Source organism: Thermomyces dupontii, assembly GCF_041956625.1.
Source record: "Thermomyces dupontii strain NRRL 2155 unplaced genomic scaffold VTN31scaffold_1, whole genome shotgun sequence".
In the NCBI taxonomy this organism is placed as follows: domain Eukaryota; kingdom Fungi; phylum Ascomycota; class Eurotiomycetes; order Eurotiales; family Trichocomaceae; genus Thermomyces; species Thermomyces dupontii.
The window spans coordinates 1336115-1351413 of NW_027192307.1; the positions used below are offsets into that span (position 1 = coordinate 1336115).

Consider the following 15299-nt stretch of genomic DNA (forward strand, 5'->3'; position numbering starts at 1 on the left):
ATGTCTACTCCAACGCGGCAGCTGGGAAGACTCTCGATCCGTGGGAATATGCCCGCCGCCCGTTCCCAGCCTCGACAGTCCCACGGGTTGCCGACGACTCGTCGCAGTGCCGGTCACGACGACGACGACCATCCGCGTGGACATCCCAGAGGCGGCGACTCGGACGAGGAGGAATATAGCACCGAGGAGGAGGAGGAGGTAGAAGAGAGTGAAGAAGAAAACGACGACGACGACGAGGAGATCACCTCCGATCCCTTGGCCTCGATGGTTCGTGCCCAGTCAAGGATTGTCTACGATGTCGATGGTTTGGAGGTGGAGGCCCGATTCCGGGCTGTCGCCGGGCTCACGAGTGAGTTTGGAGTAGTCTACTGCCGGGATGTTGGAGGAGAATACGAGTTTCAATTGGAAGAGCGACCCGTGATTCACCTTGGCGGAGGTTCAGCCAGGTGCTCTTGCTCGGAGTTCGAAGCCAGACCTGACATGGCGTGTCGGCATATCTTCGTGAGTAGTTCCTAGACTTGAGAAGTTGGCCGAAAACCTTTGACGGTTGCTGACGGAGCGTTGCAGTGGCTCGCGGATCAATTGTACGATAGCCTCACGCCTCAGGCTCCACCCGCCGGCGTTCCTTTGACGAAGGAAGGATTCTCGCCGAGTTTACCGCACGTGGAAGATCTGCTGCGCAATCATTTGGAAGAGTTGGCGGAGAGGCTCGAGTGGCCGTATCTATCGGAGCCCAGCAGGCCCAGGAGTCGTGGCATGACTCGTGAAGACAAGGTCCGAGATATCATATCTGCCTTCAAAGACACGCTTCCGGAGGAGTTCCGGCCCGATCTGGTGGAGACCTCCAATCAGCCGCGGACCCCGGAGCAGTGCGTTGTCCAAGGTGATCTCGAAGCCACATTGTTTCGACTTGCCGTGCACGACGACAACGTCTACAGGAGTCTACGCAAAGCAATGCCGGCGGGGGCATGCGCCGCGATCTACTTTGACAAGATCCGGAAGCGGTGCCGAAGAATCCTTGCCCAGTTTGACGAGTATTGCCGGACGGGAACACTCCCGCCGGGGGTGCCATCCATGGAGGCGACGCAGGTCGCCGAGGCCCTTCGACAGAGCGTCAAGCAGATCGAAGTCAACCTGGACATGCGCAACTCACACGGTACCGAGGACGCTGCTGAGACCCTGGTGAGCCTGCTGCTGGACATCGCCGCCCGCAACATCGACGCCTTTGCTGGCAGCCACTGGCGAGCCCCGCAGCCCGGCGAGGATGAGGACGACAACAACCTCTACGAGCAGCTGATCGGACAGGCCAACGAGACCGATGGATTCTTCGTCCTGGACGCGCTGGAAAAGGTCCCGGCGTCCGTGCTCAGCGAGTACGTGCCGAGCCTGGTCGACGCCCTGAGCAAGATCGAGGTCAACCGCGCCCCGGCCCCGTACATCATCAAGCTCAAGAACCTGATCCACGATGTACAGTCGGGACAGCGAGCCAAGCGACCTGCTACGGCGGAGGCTGGGGGGAGTCAGAAACGGACTCGATAGACAAGACTTATGCCATTCGTTACTTTTTTTTTTTTTTTCTTTCACAGTTTCTAAGCATTTGCATTTTTCTTGAGTGCTTTTGGAATTTTCGTTCATGATTTGACGGAGGCAACTTTGATTGAATGGTTTTACAGTATCGTACACGAATGATCAATCAATTTCATCCTGTTCATATTGTTGTCATGACCAAAGAAAGGCCCGACGTAGATCGTCGAACTGTTTCCCCCCATTTCGTCCCTGTGAGCAATTCGTCCTGTCGAGCAATTTGGCTTGCGAGTCGTGACTTGCAGCTGGAGAAGAGACTCCACAGAGTCAGGTCATGTCTGATGGATTATGTATGACTCTATTAGGCACATTGATTCATCCTGTCTACACCGGAGGAATTTCACCTCGTAAATTGATCGACCCGAGAGATGCTACAGTCTAGTCTAGTATGTACCAGCTTCGTTCTTCAACGAGGGATCAATAATCAACTCCCGCAAGGACACCCTTAAGACCCGAAAACCCGAGAGTAGGAGTCGGCCAAATACTCACACTGTCGGTCTATCAACGAAGTTCACGGTGTTCATCGATTGAATCATTCATGAGCTAATTGGCTGTCTTGTCCCTCCGGAACTCTGTCGAGTACAGTACGTACTCCGTACATTTTCATCGAAAAACCATCTGAGTCAGATCCACCCTGGAATCTGGTACGCTAAAAAAGCTCGTATCATTAGCGGCTTAGCTCCAACTTTATGTGTCATCCGGAAATCCCACCAGAAATTAACACCTGACCAAGATGGAACCATTGACCGACTCGACCGAGGATAAGAGAAAAAGGAAGAAAAAAAAACTTCGGCAGAATATCAGTCCCATGATTATCACTTGTTCGTGATTTGGTCCACGTAGTTGAGTTGAAGACGAGAACTTCGTCCCATCTTTGTAACTACAGTACGGAGTCAGTCGGTTAATCAATTTGTAATCAAGTCGGTATGACCTATATAGGTAGGTAGGTAAGTACTGTCGTGTTGCAGAGGCCATCCGGTCACAGAGCTAAGCCGACCACAATTGAGCGTTCTGATGCAAAAAAAAGAAATTGATGAAGTTGAGATTAGAATCGAGCACGAGGGAACTTAAGCTGTTTGTGGAGGATGATCTGATGATGTCCATTCTTCAAAATCCCTCTGGGCAATCTATAATAATGGATGATAACCAAACAAGGCCTTTCATGAATGAGTCTTTCCTCCTTTCTCGGACTCCGACTCAGAAGGAGACGGGGTGAACCGTGAAGAGGGCATCCAACCCTAAGAAGTCCCGAGGCAATTCTGTCTTTTTTTTTTTTTTTTTGTCATGGATGATCGTTACCTATCCGGTAAGGGTGATCAAGTCCCTTCTTCTGTCTGATTCTACAAAGTGCACCACAACAAAAATCTCAGCAGTCAAGCAATTGTCCTGATACTCTCGTCTTGTCAGTCAGATCTTTGTCCACAGGGCACTGTGATGCAGGAAATATTCCGGGGGTTCGTTAGTTAGGGTTTTAACAGAAAACCCTAAATCGGGGTGGGGTGTGATTGGCTGTTTGAAACCGAACTTGAACTCAATCTTGGTCGTCGACGAATCGGGACTCCAGTCCAAAGGTTACGATTCGAAACCGTTGGCAAGGGGTGCGTTGTTGAGAAGATCAAATATAGATTCACAAGTTCACTCCTGGTCGAGCAAGGACATCCGAACGTACACATGTGCAAGAAGGTACTATCATTACAGAAGGTATCAGCAAGAATAGAATAGTAGTTAACTAGTTGGAAAAAGAAAACTACGCGGTCAATCCCTTGGCTGCATTCCTCCTCTTTGCCTCCTCGAGAGCCTTCCGTAACCTCTCCTGTTGCTCCGGGTCACTCGCCGCGGCCACGCTCGCGCTCGTCGGGCGCGGACCCGGCATGAGCACTTCGGCCGGATGATACTCCGTTTCGATCGCCGGTATCGACGGGACAGGGTCCTCCACGGCGATGGCAGCCGGACGCCTCCATGGGCCGGTACCGGGACCGGGCGCCTTGCCCATGACTTTGAGCAGCGTGTCCATCTTGGCGGTGATTTGGGCAGGGCCGTCCTTGAAGCTGTCCATCTTGGCCTCGAAATCGGCCTCGATTTTGGCGTCTTCCTTTTTCTTCTCTTCGGCAAGCCGCTCGTACACGTCTTCGGTAGCATTGCTGAAGCGCGCCTGGGCCACTGACACGCTGTAGTCGGCATCATTGAGCATCGTGTCCGCGACCTTGACGCTGGTCAGCATAGACTCGGCGTCGTCCACGAGGCCCTTGACAAGGGCGGAGATGGAGCGCAGAACGAGCTCTTTATCATCGTCTGATAGACTGCTGCGTTCAATCGCCTTCCCATCGAGTCGCTTCGCTTTGCCTAGAATGTCGTCTACGAGCCGCTGGTGTCCGCCCAACGCAAAGAGAATGGCCTCGTCGAATAGATCGGTCAGTTGGTTTGCGCGGTGATCCCGATCCTTGGCCGCGTCAACCACGTTTTGTTTCTCCATCTTCTCGAAATCGCCGTCCAAAGTTTTGAGGGCCCGCGAGTCGCCCAGATACACAAATGGTCGCCGTTCCGCTTTCTTCCGGCGCCGCTCGCGATCCAGGGCAATGTCCAGCCGATGCTGAAAACGACTCTCGAGTTTTTCAGCAAGCGCCAGGATCACTTTCATCGTGTGGGAAACCTGGTACCGTTTCAAGGTGGCGTGTCCATTCGAAGACCTGGCCGTGGCGATTAAGTCATCCATGGCACGTTGAAGGAGTGCCCGGAGCTCAACGATCTCCTCCCTGATCCGCGTATCGAGCGGGTTGAATACCTGTCGGATGAAATTGTCGAGTTCTTTCCTTTCCTCTTCAAGCTGAGTGCGAGCTTCCGACTGTCGGAATTCGTCCTCGAGCTTGTTGATGTCGGCGTAGCCAATCTCCTTGTCATTGAAAAGTCCATCGATCCGCTCCTCGGACGCCTGTTCGCGCTCTAGCCGCTGCTTCTCCATATTCGCGCGTCGTTCCTTGGCGGATTCCTCCCATTTGTCGACCGCCTCTCTGATGTAACTGAAATCCTCCGAGAACTTCTCCATCTCTTTCTGAACAGTCACAATCTCAGAACTCATCTCCGGCTTTGGGAATGGATTAGGGATCAGGGCGCCCAAGGCTTCGATACCAGCACCGGGCAACAACGCGGGATGTTTGCCCCGATACGAAACGCTCTTCTCTCGAATAATCCCAAGGAAAGTCTCATCGATCGGTGCCGCAAAATCGCCCTGTGGCCCTTGAGATGCCGGTGATGCTGGGTTCGCCATCGCTCGCCCACTCCCGGCCGAGGCTTGCCGCAGGGCCGAATACGCTTGATAGGCTGGCCGCTGTTCGTTCAGCACATCGGCGTTGCGTTGAGGCCCCTCCGAGTATCGAAAAGGCGTGTATGCAGGCTGCGGCGGCTCCGAGATCAGCGGCTGCGTCGGCTGAGGTGTGAATGGCTTGTGAGTTGTTGGAGGTGGTACCGACACTGGACGAGCCGTTGGATCGGAGGCGAACGTGACGCCATGCAGAAGTCCTTGCAGGCCGTTCGCCGGACGGTCCCCAGGGTTGGACGCCGATCGATGAGGCCGTTGAGTGGGTGGTGACTTCTTTGCGGCGGGCCTGCGGGACAGAATGGGTCGTCCGCCGGGACTATAAGCAATGTCTTCCCCATCTTCCGTAGATCCTGCTGCCGGGCTGTAGGGGGCATCCTCAACAGGTGTTCGTGACTCTTCTGACCCTACCGGAATCAAACCGGAGTCGACCGCCGGCGTGGGACTGGCAGACTTGGTCTCACCCGGCGCAGGAGATGGCGTTGCCGGCGGCTCTGGCTTCTTCTTCTTCTCTTCAGGCTCAATGTTGTACAAAACTTCACGCAATTTGGCTTCCTTGGCCACGAAGTTGGTGAAGATTTTGTATTTCTCTTCGTCAGAGTCCGCGACTGCCTCCTTGCGAAGCATGGTAACATAGCGTTCAAGGGAGGACTTGAACCAAGGATCAAGATCTTCGTAGGGGTCCAGATATTTTACTTCTAGCTTGGCAGGCTCGGGCTCTTTAGTTGGCACGTCCGCCGTTGCAGAGGTTTGACTCTGCGGGTGTTCCTTTTGTGTTTCAGCCGTGGACGGGGCAGACGCAACGGCATCCTCAGTTGAACTTGGCGATGGCTTCGCTGGGGGTTCATCAGAGGGAGGTGATGGACCTTTTTCTGCCTCTGGGGTTGGGCTACGTCTCCCAGCGTCTTCTTTGGGCTTTGACTTGGGTGAGATAGGCTGGTTCCAAGCAGAGATTACTTTGTCAATCTCCTCGGAGTATCCCTGGGTCGAGACGATACTAGAATTTGACTGGAGACTATCGTCCTGCCCAGGGGCGGGACGAGTCGCGTTCTGGTGACTCTGAGGAGAATTTTCGACACGTGGCGGCGAAGCTACCATTGATGGTTGCGGTGGGGGATCCGTCGACGGTGGAGTGGAAGGAGCAGTGACCGAAGGCGGTTCCTGAGTTTGCACGGGAAGCGTCATTGTCTGAGGGGACTGCACTATCGGACTTTGTGTGATCTGCGGAGTGGATGCGCTGTTCTCATGCTTCTGTGATGAGTGACCATCTTCGGTAACGGGTGCAGGAGAGAAATGCTCCCAATCTGAGGGACCTCCCGCACCTAATGCCGACGCGGATGTTGTGTACGACACGCCTTGTGCGGAAGTAGTTAGAATCGACTGTGGAGCCTCTGAGTTCGTAGTTGAAGGGAATGACGCCGGGAGCTCAGCATGTGACGATGGTGGTGCGGCTTGACTTTGGCTGGTAGTAGTTGTTGGACTGCTTGGAGAGTATAGATCTGGGGACTCCGGCCGGTGTTGGGGTTGAGGAGGATCATAGCGATGAGTGGGGGGTCCAGTCGCGTAATACGGGCCCGGTATCGACTGGCTCGTCGGGGTCTGTTGCCATGCGAGCGCCGCTTGCTGGCTTTCTTGTTGATACGCCGGCGGTACAGGAGGACGCGGCGGCGGCGGCGGCGGAGGATGTTCGACCTGACCTGCCTGGCCTGCCTGGTTATAGCTCGGAGGCTGGGCCCATGGCTGGGCATGCTGGCCTGGCCGCGGGGGAGGCGGAGGGGGAGGAGCAGACCATGATGCGCCTGGAGGCGCGGATGTGGCAGGTGGCGTATAACTGGGAGGTGGAGGAGACTGATGGCTGGTCCGCGGCTAGGATGAGGAAGTCAGTTCATGCTGTCACCACCCATTTCGGGACAAGATAATCTGGCTTACTGGCAAGGGAGGCGGCGGGCCAGAGGGCGAGTGATGATGCTGTTGCTGCCGATTGTATCGCACTCCCCAGCTGGTCGTGTCAAATTGTGTAGCTAACGCAGGGCTTGTCGACGGCGAATGGGAAGGAATCTGAAGCTGTGTGCCGGGCATAGGACCATAGGTACTCGGAGTGTAGGAAGCAGACCCCGGTGGCGGAGGAGGAGGGGGAGGAGGAGGAGGAAATGCCGATGTATTGGATTGCCATTCCGGCTGTCGGGTGTTGAACTGAGACCCGGAAGGAGGCGGCGGAGGGTGTTGCGATCCGTACATAGCGTCAACTTCGCAGTATCATCAGGAATTCGACTGCGAGGGCTCTTTGACAGATGGTTTGGCGGGGTGTGTGCAGTTGTTGTGTTGCGGGTGGTGTGACGGCGATGACCCGCGATTCTTCAGCGTTTTGGGAAAAAGATTCTGGAGAAATACTTCTTCTTGTAGTGCCAGAAGATTCTGCTGGAATCACTTCTCACAGATCATCGACAGAAGTACGTTTGCGTGCGGCGAGTTCCCGGGAGCTTCGGGTTGACTGTACTGTACAGGGTGGTCTACAGATTTTGATGGCTCCACGGGGGCAACAGGGGGTGTGAAGTGATCGACAATAGTACCGTGAGTAAACAATCAAGTGAATCAAGCCATCATAAACAGTTCCTGGCCCGAGATATGGGATGTTCTTTTCTACACGAGGGCCCTCTTGGGGGGTGCTTGAGCGACTGAGGGGAGCTCAGCTGACGTTGGACACTGGTGGTTCCAAATCGGGTTTAGCGTGGATCTCTAGTCCTCCAGGGCAAAGTTTAAGTGACCCTAGAGTCCCTGGGGCCTGGGCCATGTGGCAATTTGCCAGTGTGAACCGTGAACTGTGAACAAATGTAGTACTGTATGCTGGAGGAGTTGAGATCTTTGTACATTCTCTGTTTTCCAGGTGAACAAGAAGAAGCCTTGAAACCTACAGTGTGTCAAGCTCTCAACTTGCTACGCTGAGGCTTCCAAATACTACTATGTATCCACTGCACTGGTACATTCATGAATGTGGACAGCCATGGACAAGAAAAACATCGCAACAAAGACTTCCAATTCTGATACCAGGCATCCAGCGGCTCTGCTGGAGAAAACAGCGATGAATGGTTGAGGAGTGGCTCTGATACATGCAGAAAGCGTGTCGAGTATGGGTTTGGGTTGACTACTATCAACTAGACGACCTTCCCAGAGATCTGCTTACCCGGCACAATGGGACGGTCCTCTTTGTCCGACGAGAGGCTGCAGCCAAGGATCAAAACGATATAAGAGCAGCAGAAGCAAGAATGATTCCGTTCGGCTGGATGCCTTCCCATTTTGCTACAGTTGGATGGGCGCTAGTACATTCAAAAACTTTTAACAGACCTCAACCTGTTTTCCAAGCATCGAGTCTACAATTACAAGGAATACCTATGGCACAGGAACGAGAGCCGCCCAGAGGATACAGAATCTGGCGCGAGGAACATCCTCCAGTTGGCACGATCTTACCGCCGCCGTTTCCCAAACACCCGGACCTCTTTCAGGAGGTTGAATGGGGGCCATACCCAAAAACAGAGGACATCAAACTTGCCTATCGTCTGTGGTCGCTGCCCGATGGCGTGTTGGGGGAGCAGCTGGAGAGATATCCGCATCCTTTTCCGCCAGATCCGGACAAAATGGACAAACATTGGAAAGATCGAGCCATTCTGGGAGGCAATGTCTATGAGGATCTGATGCGCGAGCACCGGATGCCGCGTGCTGACAACGAGTGGGATCCGGATGCTCAGATGAAGCTAGCCGCTGATGGACAGACAAAGGAAGGGTGGTCATACGAGGACATCTTCGGCCAGCAGAATCCAAGCCAGCACGACGCGCCGCCGCAGAGCGAGGACACGAGTGGAGGTGTCATCATTCAGGGCCACAATGTCCTCAAGGATCGGTTCTGGACCGTCGTCCGCCTTAAACGGGAGTTGTCGCGACGCGGTCTGGCCACGGTGGGAAAGTCGGCCGAACTCCGCCAGCGTCTGCATGACGACGAAGTGCAGGCACAGAGACGTGCGAATGCGGCGAGTGGAACGCAAGATTTCGTCACTGGGCTCTTCCCCCGGACAGACCTCTCCGCCTGGGGCATCTCACGGCACAACGACTACCTGCTCAAGATCCGTCGAAACGAGCGCCTACGCCCCTTGGATTTGTACACGTGGGCCATTGCGCTGAGCCCGTACAATCCGACCTTCTGGGTCAGTCGCTCCTATCTATATTATCAGATGGGGTACTTTGACCTGGCGCTAGGCGATGCGTATCGGGCCAAGCGGCTCTGCGAGGTCTTGACGGATTCCTTTGTGCGCAACCGCCAGCCGGGACTCTATACACGGGTTTGGCACAGCATCGAACAGCATATCTTGGTTCGCCTCGACGAGAGGAAGGATGACTCGGCGGTGATGCTGATGCGGAATTCGAACGGCATCAATTACTTTGTTCCGACGCTACGGAGAGCCTACCACAATATCATCAGCCTCAGTCTCAAGGCGCTGCAATGTTGGCGGGATTACTCCCACATGGAGCGCTACCTGACGAAGAGGGTGCAAATGGCCGCACGCGACAAATGGGCCTTCGAGAAAAGATGGAACTTGACCGCGGGAACGGTGGAGATGAAGGATATGAGGCAATGCATGGATTTCTCTCTGTTCTACTACGAAACCCAGGCAGGCAGCGTGTCGGGTCGGCCCTATCCACAGAGCGCGCAAGACGTCGACCGAACCGCTGCGTCGTTTCTGAACCGACTTAACTGCGAGTTCATCGACAAGAGCCAGACGCCGGTCAAGCGCATCGAGGTCCGGCCCCAGCAGAACGGAGAGCTGGCCGTCTATGCCACGCAGCCGATTTCTCGAGGCCAGATCATCTTCGCGAACGAGCCTGCCATCAGAGGCCACCTGAACGTCGACACTCTCCATGAAATCTACTACAATCGGCCGACGCCGCCAGTCCGATGTGAGACGTGCAAGTCCAATGAGGCCCAACCTGCGGTTGTCGTGGACCGTCACAAGCAAGCGGAAATCGAGAGCGGCGGGCACTACAATCGCTGCGTCTGCACCATCCCAACGCCGGGGACGGACCCGATTATCTTCTGCCGAGGCCATGACGACCGGCCAAGTTGCCTGCAGATTGCACGGGAGCAGTACCACTTCCGAGCGTGCGGGCGAAACTGGCGGTGGCTGCACGATGCCATGCGTCCCTGCTGGAACGAGCACAAGCGTCCAGCTGATGCGGGCCCCACGATGATCACCCACAACAACGAAGTGCATTGCACCGTGTTGAGCCTTGTCCTGCGCGAAGTGTTCGACCTGACCCTTGAGCGACGGAAACAGACGGGGAACCCGCATCTCATGGCCCACGAGATCGACGAGTTGCTGCCGCTGCAGGGGGAGCGCGAGTGGGCGGACAGCCGATTCCCCTTCACCTGGGCGGCCAATATTCAGGTACCATTTGACATTCTGCTGTGTCTTGGAGTGGACATCTTCCGCGACCTCACCTTCGACACGTGGGTCATCCAGACGGTGCTCCGGAAGCTTCTCGTGAGCGTTGTCCCGTGGGATGAAGATCGTCCAGGGGAGACCTCGAAGATGCGGTGGGACTCTGATAAACTACAGATGAGGGAGCCCATCGACTATCATCGATGGCCCAATGTGGACACTCGGCCTACGATCCGAGATATCTATCTCTTCCCGGGCCTGGCCATGTTCAATCACACATGTCAGCAGGCGGGCAACGCTGCCTGGGCATACGACGAGACCATCCCCAACCGGGTGATTGTATGGGCCAAGGAGGACATCCAGGCTGGGGAAGAGATCACGTTGAGCTACCTCCGTGACGGCATGAATCGCGCCATGGCGACACGTATCCTGGGGCGGCCGTGCGAGTGCAAGCGATGCCAAACCCGGCCGGCTGACGACAACAGTACGCATCAAGATGACGGGAGACGACCGTCGCCAGACGACGACGACGACGACGAGGATGTCGGCGAGGACCAACCGCGCAAGCGGCGGAGGTTGTGAGGTATGAGTCGCTTTGTCTTTAAATCACGTGACATTTTTTTTTTTTTTTCTGGAATCCTTTCAGGCAGTCCTTTGTATGAGACATGAGTACGAGTCAGTACTTTGTAGATTAACAAGGATTGTTGCTTGATTGCAACCGCTTCGAATCCTCTAGCTAGTTACACCATGGAGGTGCATTTTGTCGGGCGTAGCTTCTTCGTACTATGTATGTACAGTACTCCGTAGCCATCTCCAGCACCGCCATCCATTTTCAGCCGGGGCTGAAGCACGTGATTCGACTCGTACACACCCCGCGGCGATTGGAGCAGTCGATGGAGACACGGCGGTGGCACAGCCTCATTATCAATGCTGATCAGATCATTTGTCGATCAGCTAGTTTTTTCTTCTCTGCCACTGGCCGAGACGGGAGAGGGATCGGCCCCTGAGGCTGGCGCTGAAACCCAAATTACTACAGAGTACAGAGGATGTGGCAGTGACAGGTTGGCTGGGTTCTGCTTCGCCCACAGAGGCTTTTTTTGAGTCATGTTGATGCTGAGAGAGGGAAGCTCTTTTCCTGAACCGCGTGGTACCGTAACTTGACCTCATCCGTATTGTAATTTCACCTTGGACCCTGTAAATTTCAACCCAGGGTACCGGGAGGGGCCGGGGACTGGAGCGCCCATTGTCACCCCGAGTCCCCCGACACAGGCCACTAAATTGCCGGCAACCAAGGCCCTTGGCAGCCACCCGGCAAAATTACCAGTCTGGTCACAGACGATACAGGACGAGGCTCCAACAAAGGGAAAACGAACCAGCCTCCCCCAGTTCTTCTCCTCTCTGTCGGATCCCTCTTTCTCAGCGACAAGGCAGATCCGGACGGAACGGGCTGACGAAATCTCGTCGTTTTTCCCCTAATTCCCTTTCATTATAATCGATTGTTTCCATCCTTCCCCTCCCGCGCGGTCTCGATCGGATTTTGTACCGGCGACCGCCCTCTGCTCCCGTTGGTCGATTGATTAATCGATTGCCTTGCCGCCCCAGCGAACTCTATTGTCAAGCTTTCGCTGCTGTTCCATCAGTCGCGTGGTGCTCCGTCCCGAATCTCAAGCTCGTTTCATTCATTCATGCCTGCTTCGACGATTCGCCTTCGCCCCAACTGCCACAACCAGGCATTTATCCAAGTTCCCGATTTGCGAAATCCGTAACGAGTGGTCCAAGCACAGCCGCGATAATCAAACCGAGGCCAAAAGGCGAGAGAGATCAACAACAAAGATTCGCCCGCTTCTAAGCCGTCCGTGCTTGACTCGACCCGCGGCGACTCCGACACCGTCTCCATGGCCGGTTGCAATTGAACGGGCGGAGAGATTGATTTTTTGGTCTGGGCAACATCGCGGAACCATATCTCCTCGACATCGATTCGTTCCCCTTGCGATCGTCGCAGTTTCAGTGTGTTGCTGCGCCGCCCTGTCACTGTCTGCGAAAGCCCGAAAGCCTGGTGCTGAAGCTGAGTCCTGCTTGCGCCACACTCGCGGCAGAACGCCTGCGCCGCCCCACGCGACCGGTATGTAAAATGCTGCTCTGCAAGGCGATCAGCTGGACCTGGTCGCGTTCTGATTCCCCTTCTTATGCAGTGCCATCGAGCCTGCGTTGTCCCGATCTCGCCACATAGTCCCGCCCTCGACAGAGACTCCCGCTTCGCAGAACCCACAAGTGTAGGACTTCTGCTGACATGAGTGCCAGCCTAGTGACCCAGTGGGCGCCTCCCCGATCCCGTCAGTCGCTGTCGACGGGCGCTCGTTGCATCGCTTTCATGGCCGGGTCAATGCAGACTGGTAACGACCTCGTAGCCATTTCGAGTCCATTGCCCCCGGTCTCAAGTTCCATCCTCGCCGCAAGCCCGTCGGACCAAGCATCGTTGCTGAAGAGCCCTACCCTGGCCAAGTCGGAGTCGCATCTGACCTCCATCGCCAGCGCTGGACTCCGAACGTCGTCATCGCTCGGCATGGAGGGAAACAAATCGTCGGCGCTGTCACCCCATTCGGCGGGTGAGACCGCCGCTGCGCCGCCCGAGAAGGAACGCGACGCCCAGCTGGTCCAGGAAACCCTGGGTGATGGCGCTGGGCAGAGTGCGGACAAGCCGCAGGATGCGTCCGGCACCCTCCCCGATCCCATGGACTCGATGACTCAGTCGATCCCGGTCACCTCGGAGGAGATGCACGTCGATCCGCAGTCGAGTCCCGGCAGGGATGCATTTGGTGGCGCTGGTGACGCTGCGGGCCAGTCCGGCACATTGATGAACACTTCAACTGTCGCCAGTCCCGGCCCGATCGAAGAGACGGGTTCACCCGAGGGGGATCGGTCGCGCCAGCAGCCTGATCACCAGCTCCATCCGGAGCCCGCGGAAGAAACCGCCAGCAAGGCTTTTTCCTATCCGATGCCCACTGCCGGTCCGAATGATCCGCGGCGCGGGCTGAGTCTCCCCCACTCGGGCTTCCAGAACAACCCACGGTCACCATCCGCGAAGAAGCACCGGTGTCCATTTTGTTCCACCGAATTCACGCGACATCACAATCTGAAGAGCCACCTTCTCACCCACAGCCAGGAAAAACCGTACGTCTGTCAGACGTGCGGCTCCCGATTCCGGCGTCTGCATGACTTGAAGCGGCATACCAAACTCCACACGGGCGAGCGACCACATATCTGCCCCAAATGCGGGCGGAGGTTTGCTCGTGGTGATGCTCTGGCGCGGCATAACAAGGGCCAAGGAGGATGTGCAGGACGACGGGCCAGTATGGGTAGCTATGCCGGTGAAGAGGAGTATGGCGAGACGGGCGGCGGCGGCAGCGGCGGCGGGGAAGATGCCATGGAGGGGCTGATGTACACGGAACCTGAGCGAATGAATGAGGAAGAGGAGCGACGACTGAACATGCCCAGCATCCGTAAACACAGTGCGCCTGCGACGGCGACGGAACCGTCGCAGCGCCAGGGCAGCGTGCCATATCAGCGAGGCCCGAGTACATATCCTCCAATCGCCGTCACTCGACCGTCTGCACCGGGAGGTTTGTTTCCACCGGCGCCGAGTCACGGCGGTTCGAGTTCGTCCACCTCTCCGATCTCCCAGTCCGGCAACGCTCCGTTCCCCTCACCGACTTCCTACCCGCCTCCTAACCGGACCGAGAGCCCCAAACCGGTTTCTCCCAGCGGCCTCGTCTCGAACCAGCTGGGCCATGACAACAACAATAGCAGCAGCAACAACAATAACAATAACAGCAGCAACGCCAACCCTTCCCATCCGCACTCTCCCAACCCATCCTCACAATACCAAGCATCGCACTATAACCGACCGCCACCGCCGGCATCAATCGGGCTGCCGCCGCCGCAGCTGGGGGCACCGCAGCTCCCGCCCCCGCCGGGGCTCACTCCGCCGGATTCGCGATATACACTGCACTCCCAGGCACCGGTATCGCCGAATTTGCCGGGGAAACCGAGCGGAAGTCAGAATCACGCCAACAGTCACAGCGCGAGTGGTGGAGAGTCCGGTCAACCCCAGTTCTCGTCTGACGCGGCCAACGCCCAGGGCGAGCAGAGCCGTGAAGACAAGCTCTGGGCGTACATCCGATCGGTGCATGAGGAGCTCAGCGTGCTCCGGACGGAGGTGGTGGCCTTACGAGCACAGATTGCGGCGAGCCAGAATACCAGCAGTTCCACCACTCAATCAAGCACAGTGGAGAACAATTCGAATCAAGCCAGTACGACTGCCGCATCACGGTAGAAAGAACAACAACGAAAAAAAATAAAAAAAAAAAGATTTTTTCAATTTCTTCCCCTCTCTCTTCCTGTCTTCTACGTTGGGATCTCTTACGGTGTTTTGAATGTCATTTTGTGTGTTTTGTTTTGCTTCTGTTCACTGGCGGGAGACGAGTTCATATACCCCGGTCATTTTTTTTTGTTTGTTTTTGTGTTTGGCACAATATATACCAGTTCATCCCACCGTTGTGTGGCGTTCTCATTTTCTGGAATCCTGGCTTGGGAGGATGGTGGATGTGTATGTCGGCGGGGGGGGGCGGAGGATTCGGTACAACATGAGGCGTACGGTCCCGGTCATTGATGATGATGACTCTGTATGAATGTCGCGAGTTAGGATGTAAGCTTAGGAATGGAATTGGCGTTGATCCTTGCCATGAGGAGGCTCGATCCAGAAGAATCAGAGGACAGAACAGATTTCTTCCTTCACCTAAGAAGCCTTTGGCAGAAAACATGAAGGAAAACCCGGCCCAAATTTCGAGATGCGCTGGTGTCCAAGACGGGCAAGAAAAGAAGAAAAACGAAGAATATCAGAATGACAGGTCTATATAACACAAGCCCACAAGGAAGAAGAAACGGAAGATGGAAATTGCGTTGGGCAGGAGAAA

At 55.7% G+C, this 15299-nt stretch overlaps 3 protein-coding genes across 3 annotated transcripts; 2 read left to right on the plus strand and 1 right to left on the minus strand.

Moving 5' to 3' along the window:
* On the plus strand, positions 1–1539 carry VTN31DRAFT_509 (uncharacterized protein; the record flags this gene model as incomplete). The annotated part of the gene is made up of 2 exons (XM_069405550.1): positions 1–501; positions 568–1539. The coding sequence occupies 2 exons, from the start codon at positions 1–3 to the stop codon at positions 1537–1539; spliced, it is 1473 nt and encodes a 490-aa protein (XP_069263365.1).
* A 1792-nt stretch (positions 1540–3331) lies between these two features.
* VTN31DRAFT_510 (uncharacterized protein) lies at positions 3332–6082 on the minus strand (the record flags this gene model as incomplete). The annotated part of the gene is made up of 1 exon (XM_069405562.1): positions 3332–6082. The coding sequence occupies one exon, from the start codon at positions 6080–6082 to the stop codon at positions 3332–3334; it is 2751 nt and encodes a 916-aa protein (XP_069263366.1).
* Positions 6083–12697: 6615 nt separating this feature from the next.
* VTN31DRAFT_511 (uncharacterized protein) lies at positions 12698–14659 on the plus strand (the record flags this gene model as incomplete). Its single annotated transcript, XM_069405573.1, has 1 exon — positions 12698–14659. The coding sequence occupies one exon, from the start codon at positions 12698–12700 to the stop codon at positions 14657–14659; it is 1962 nt and encodes a 653-aa protein (XP_069263367.1).
* Between the last annotated feature and the right edge of the window lie 640 nt (positions 14660–15299).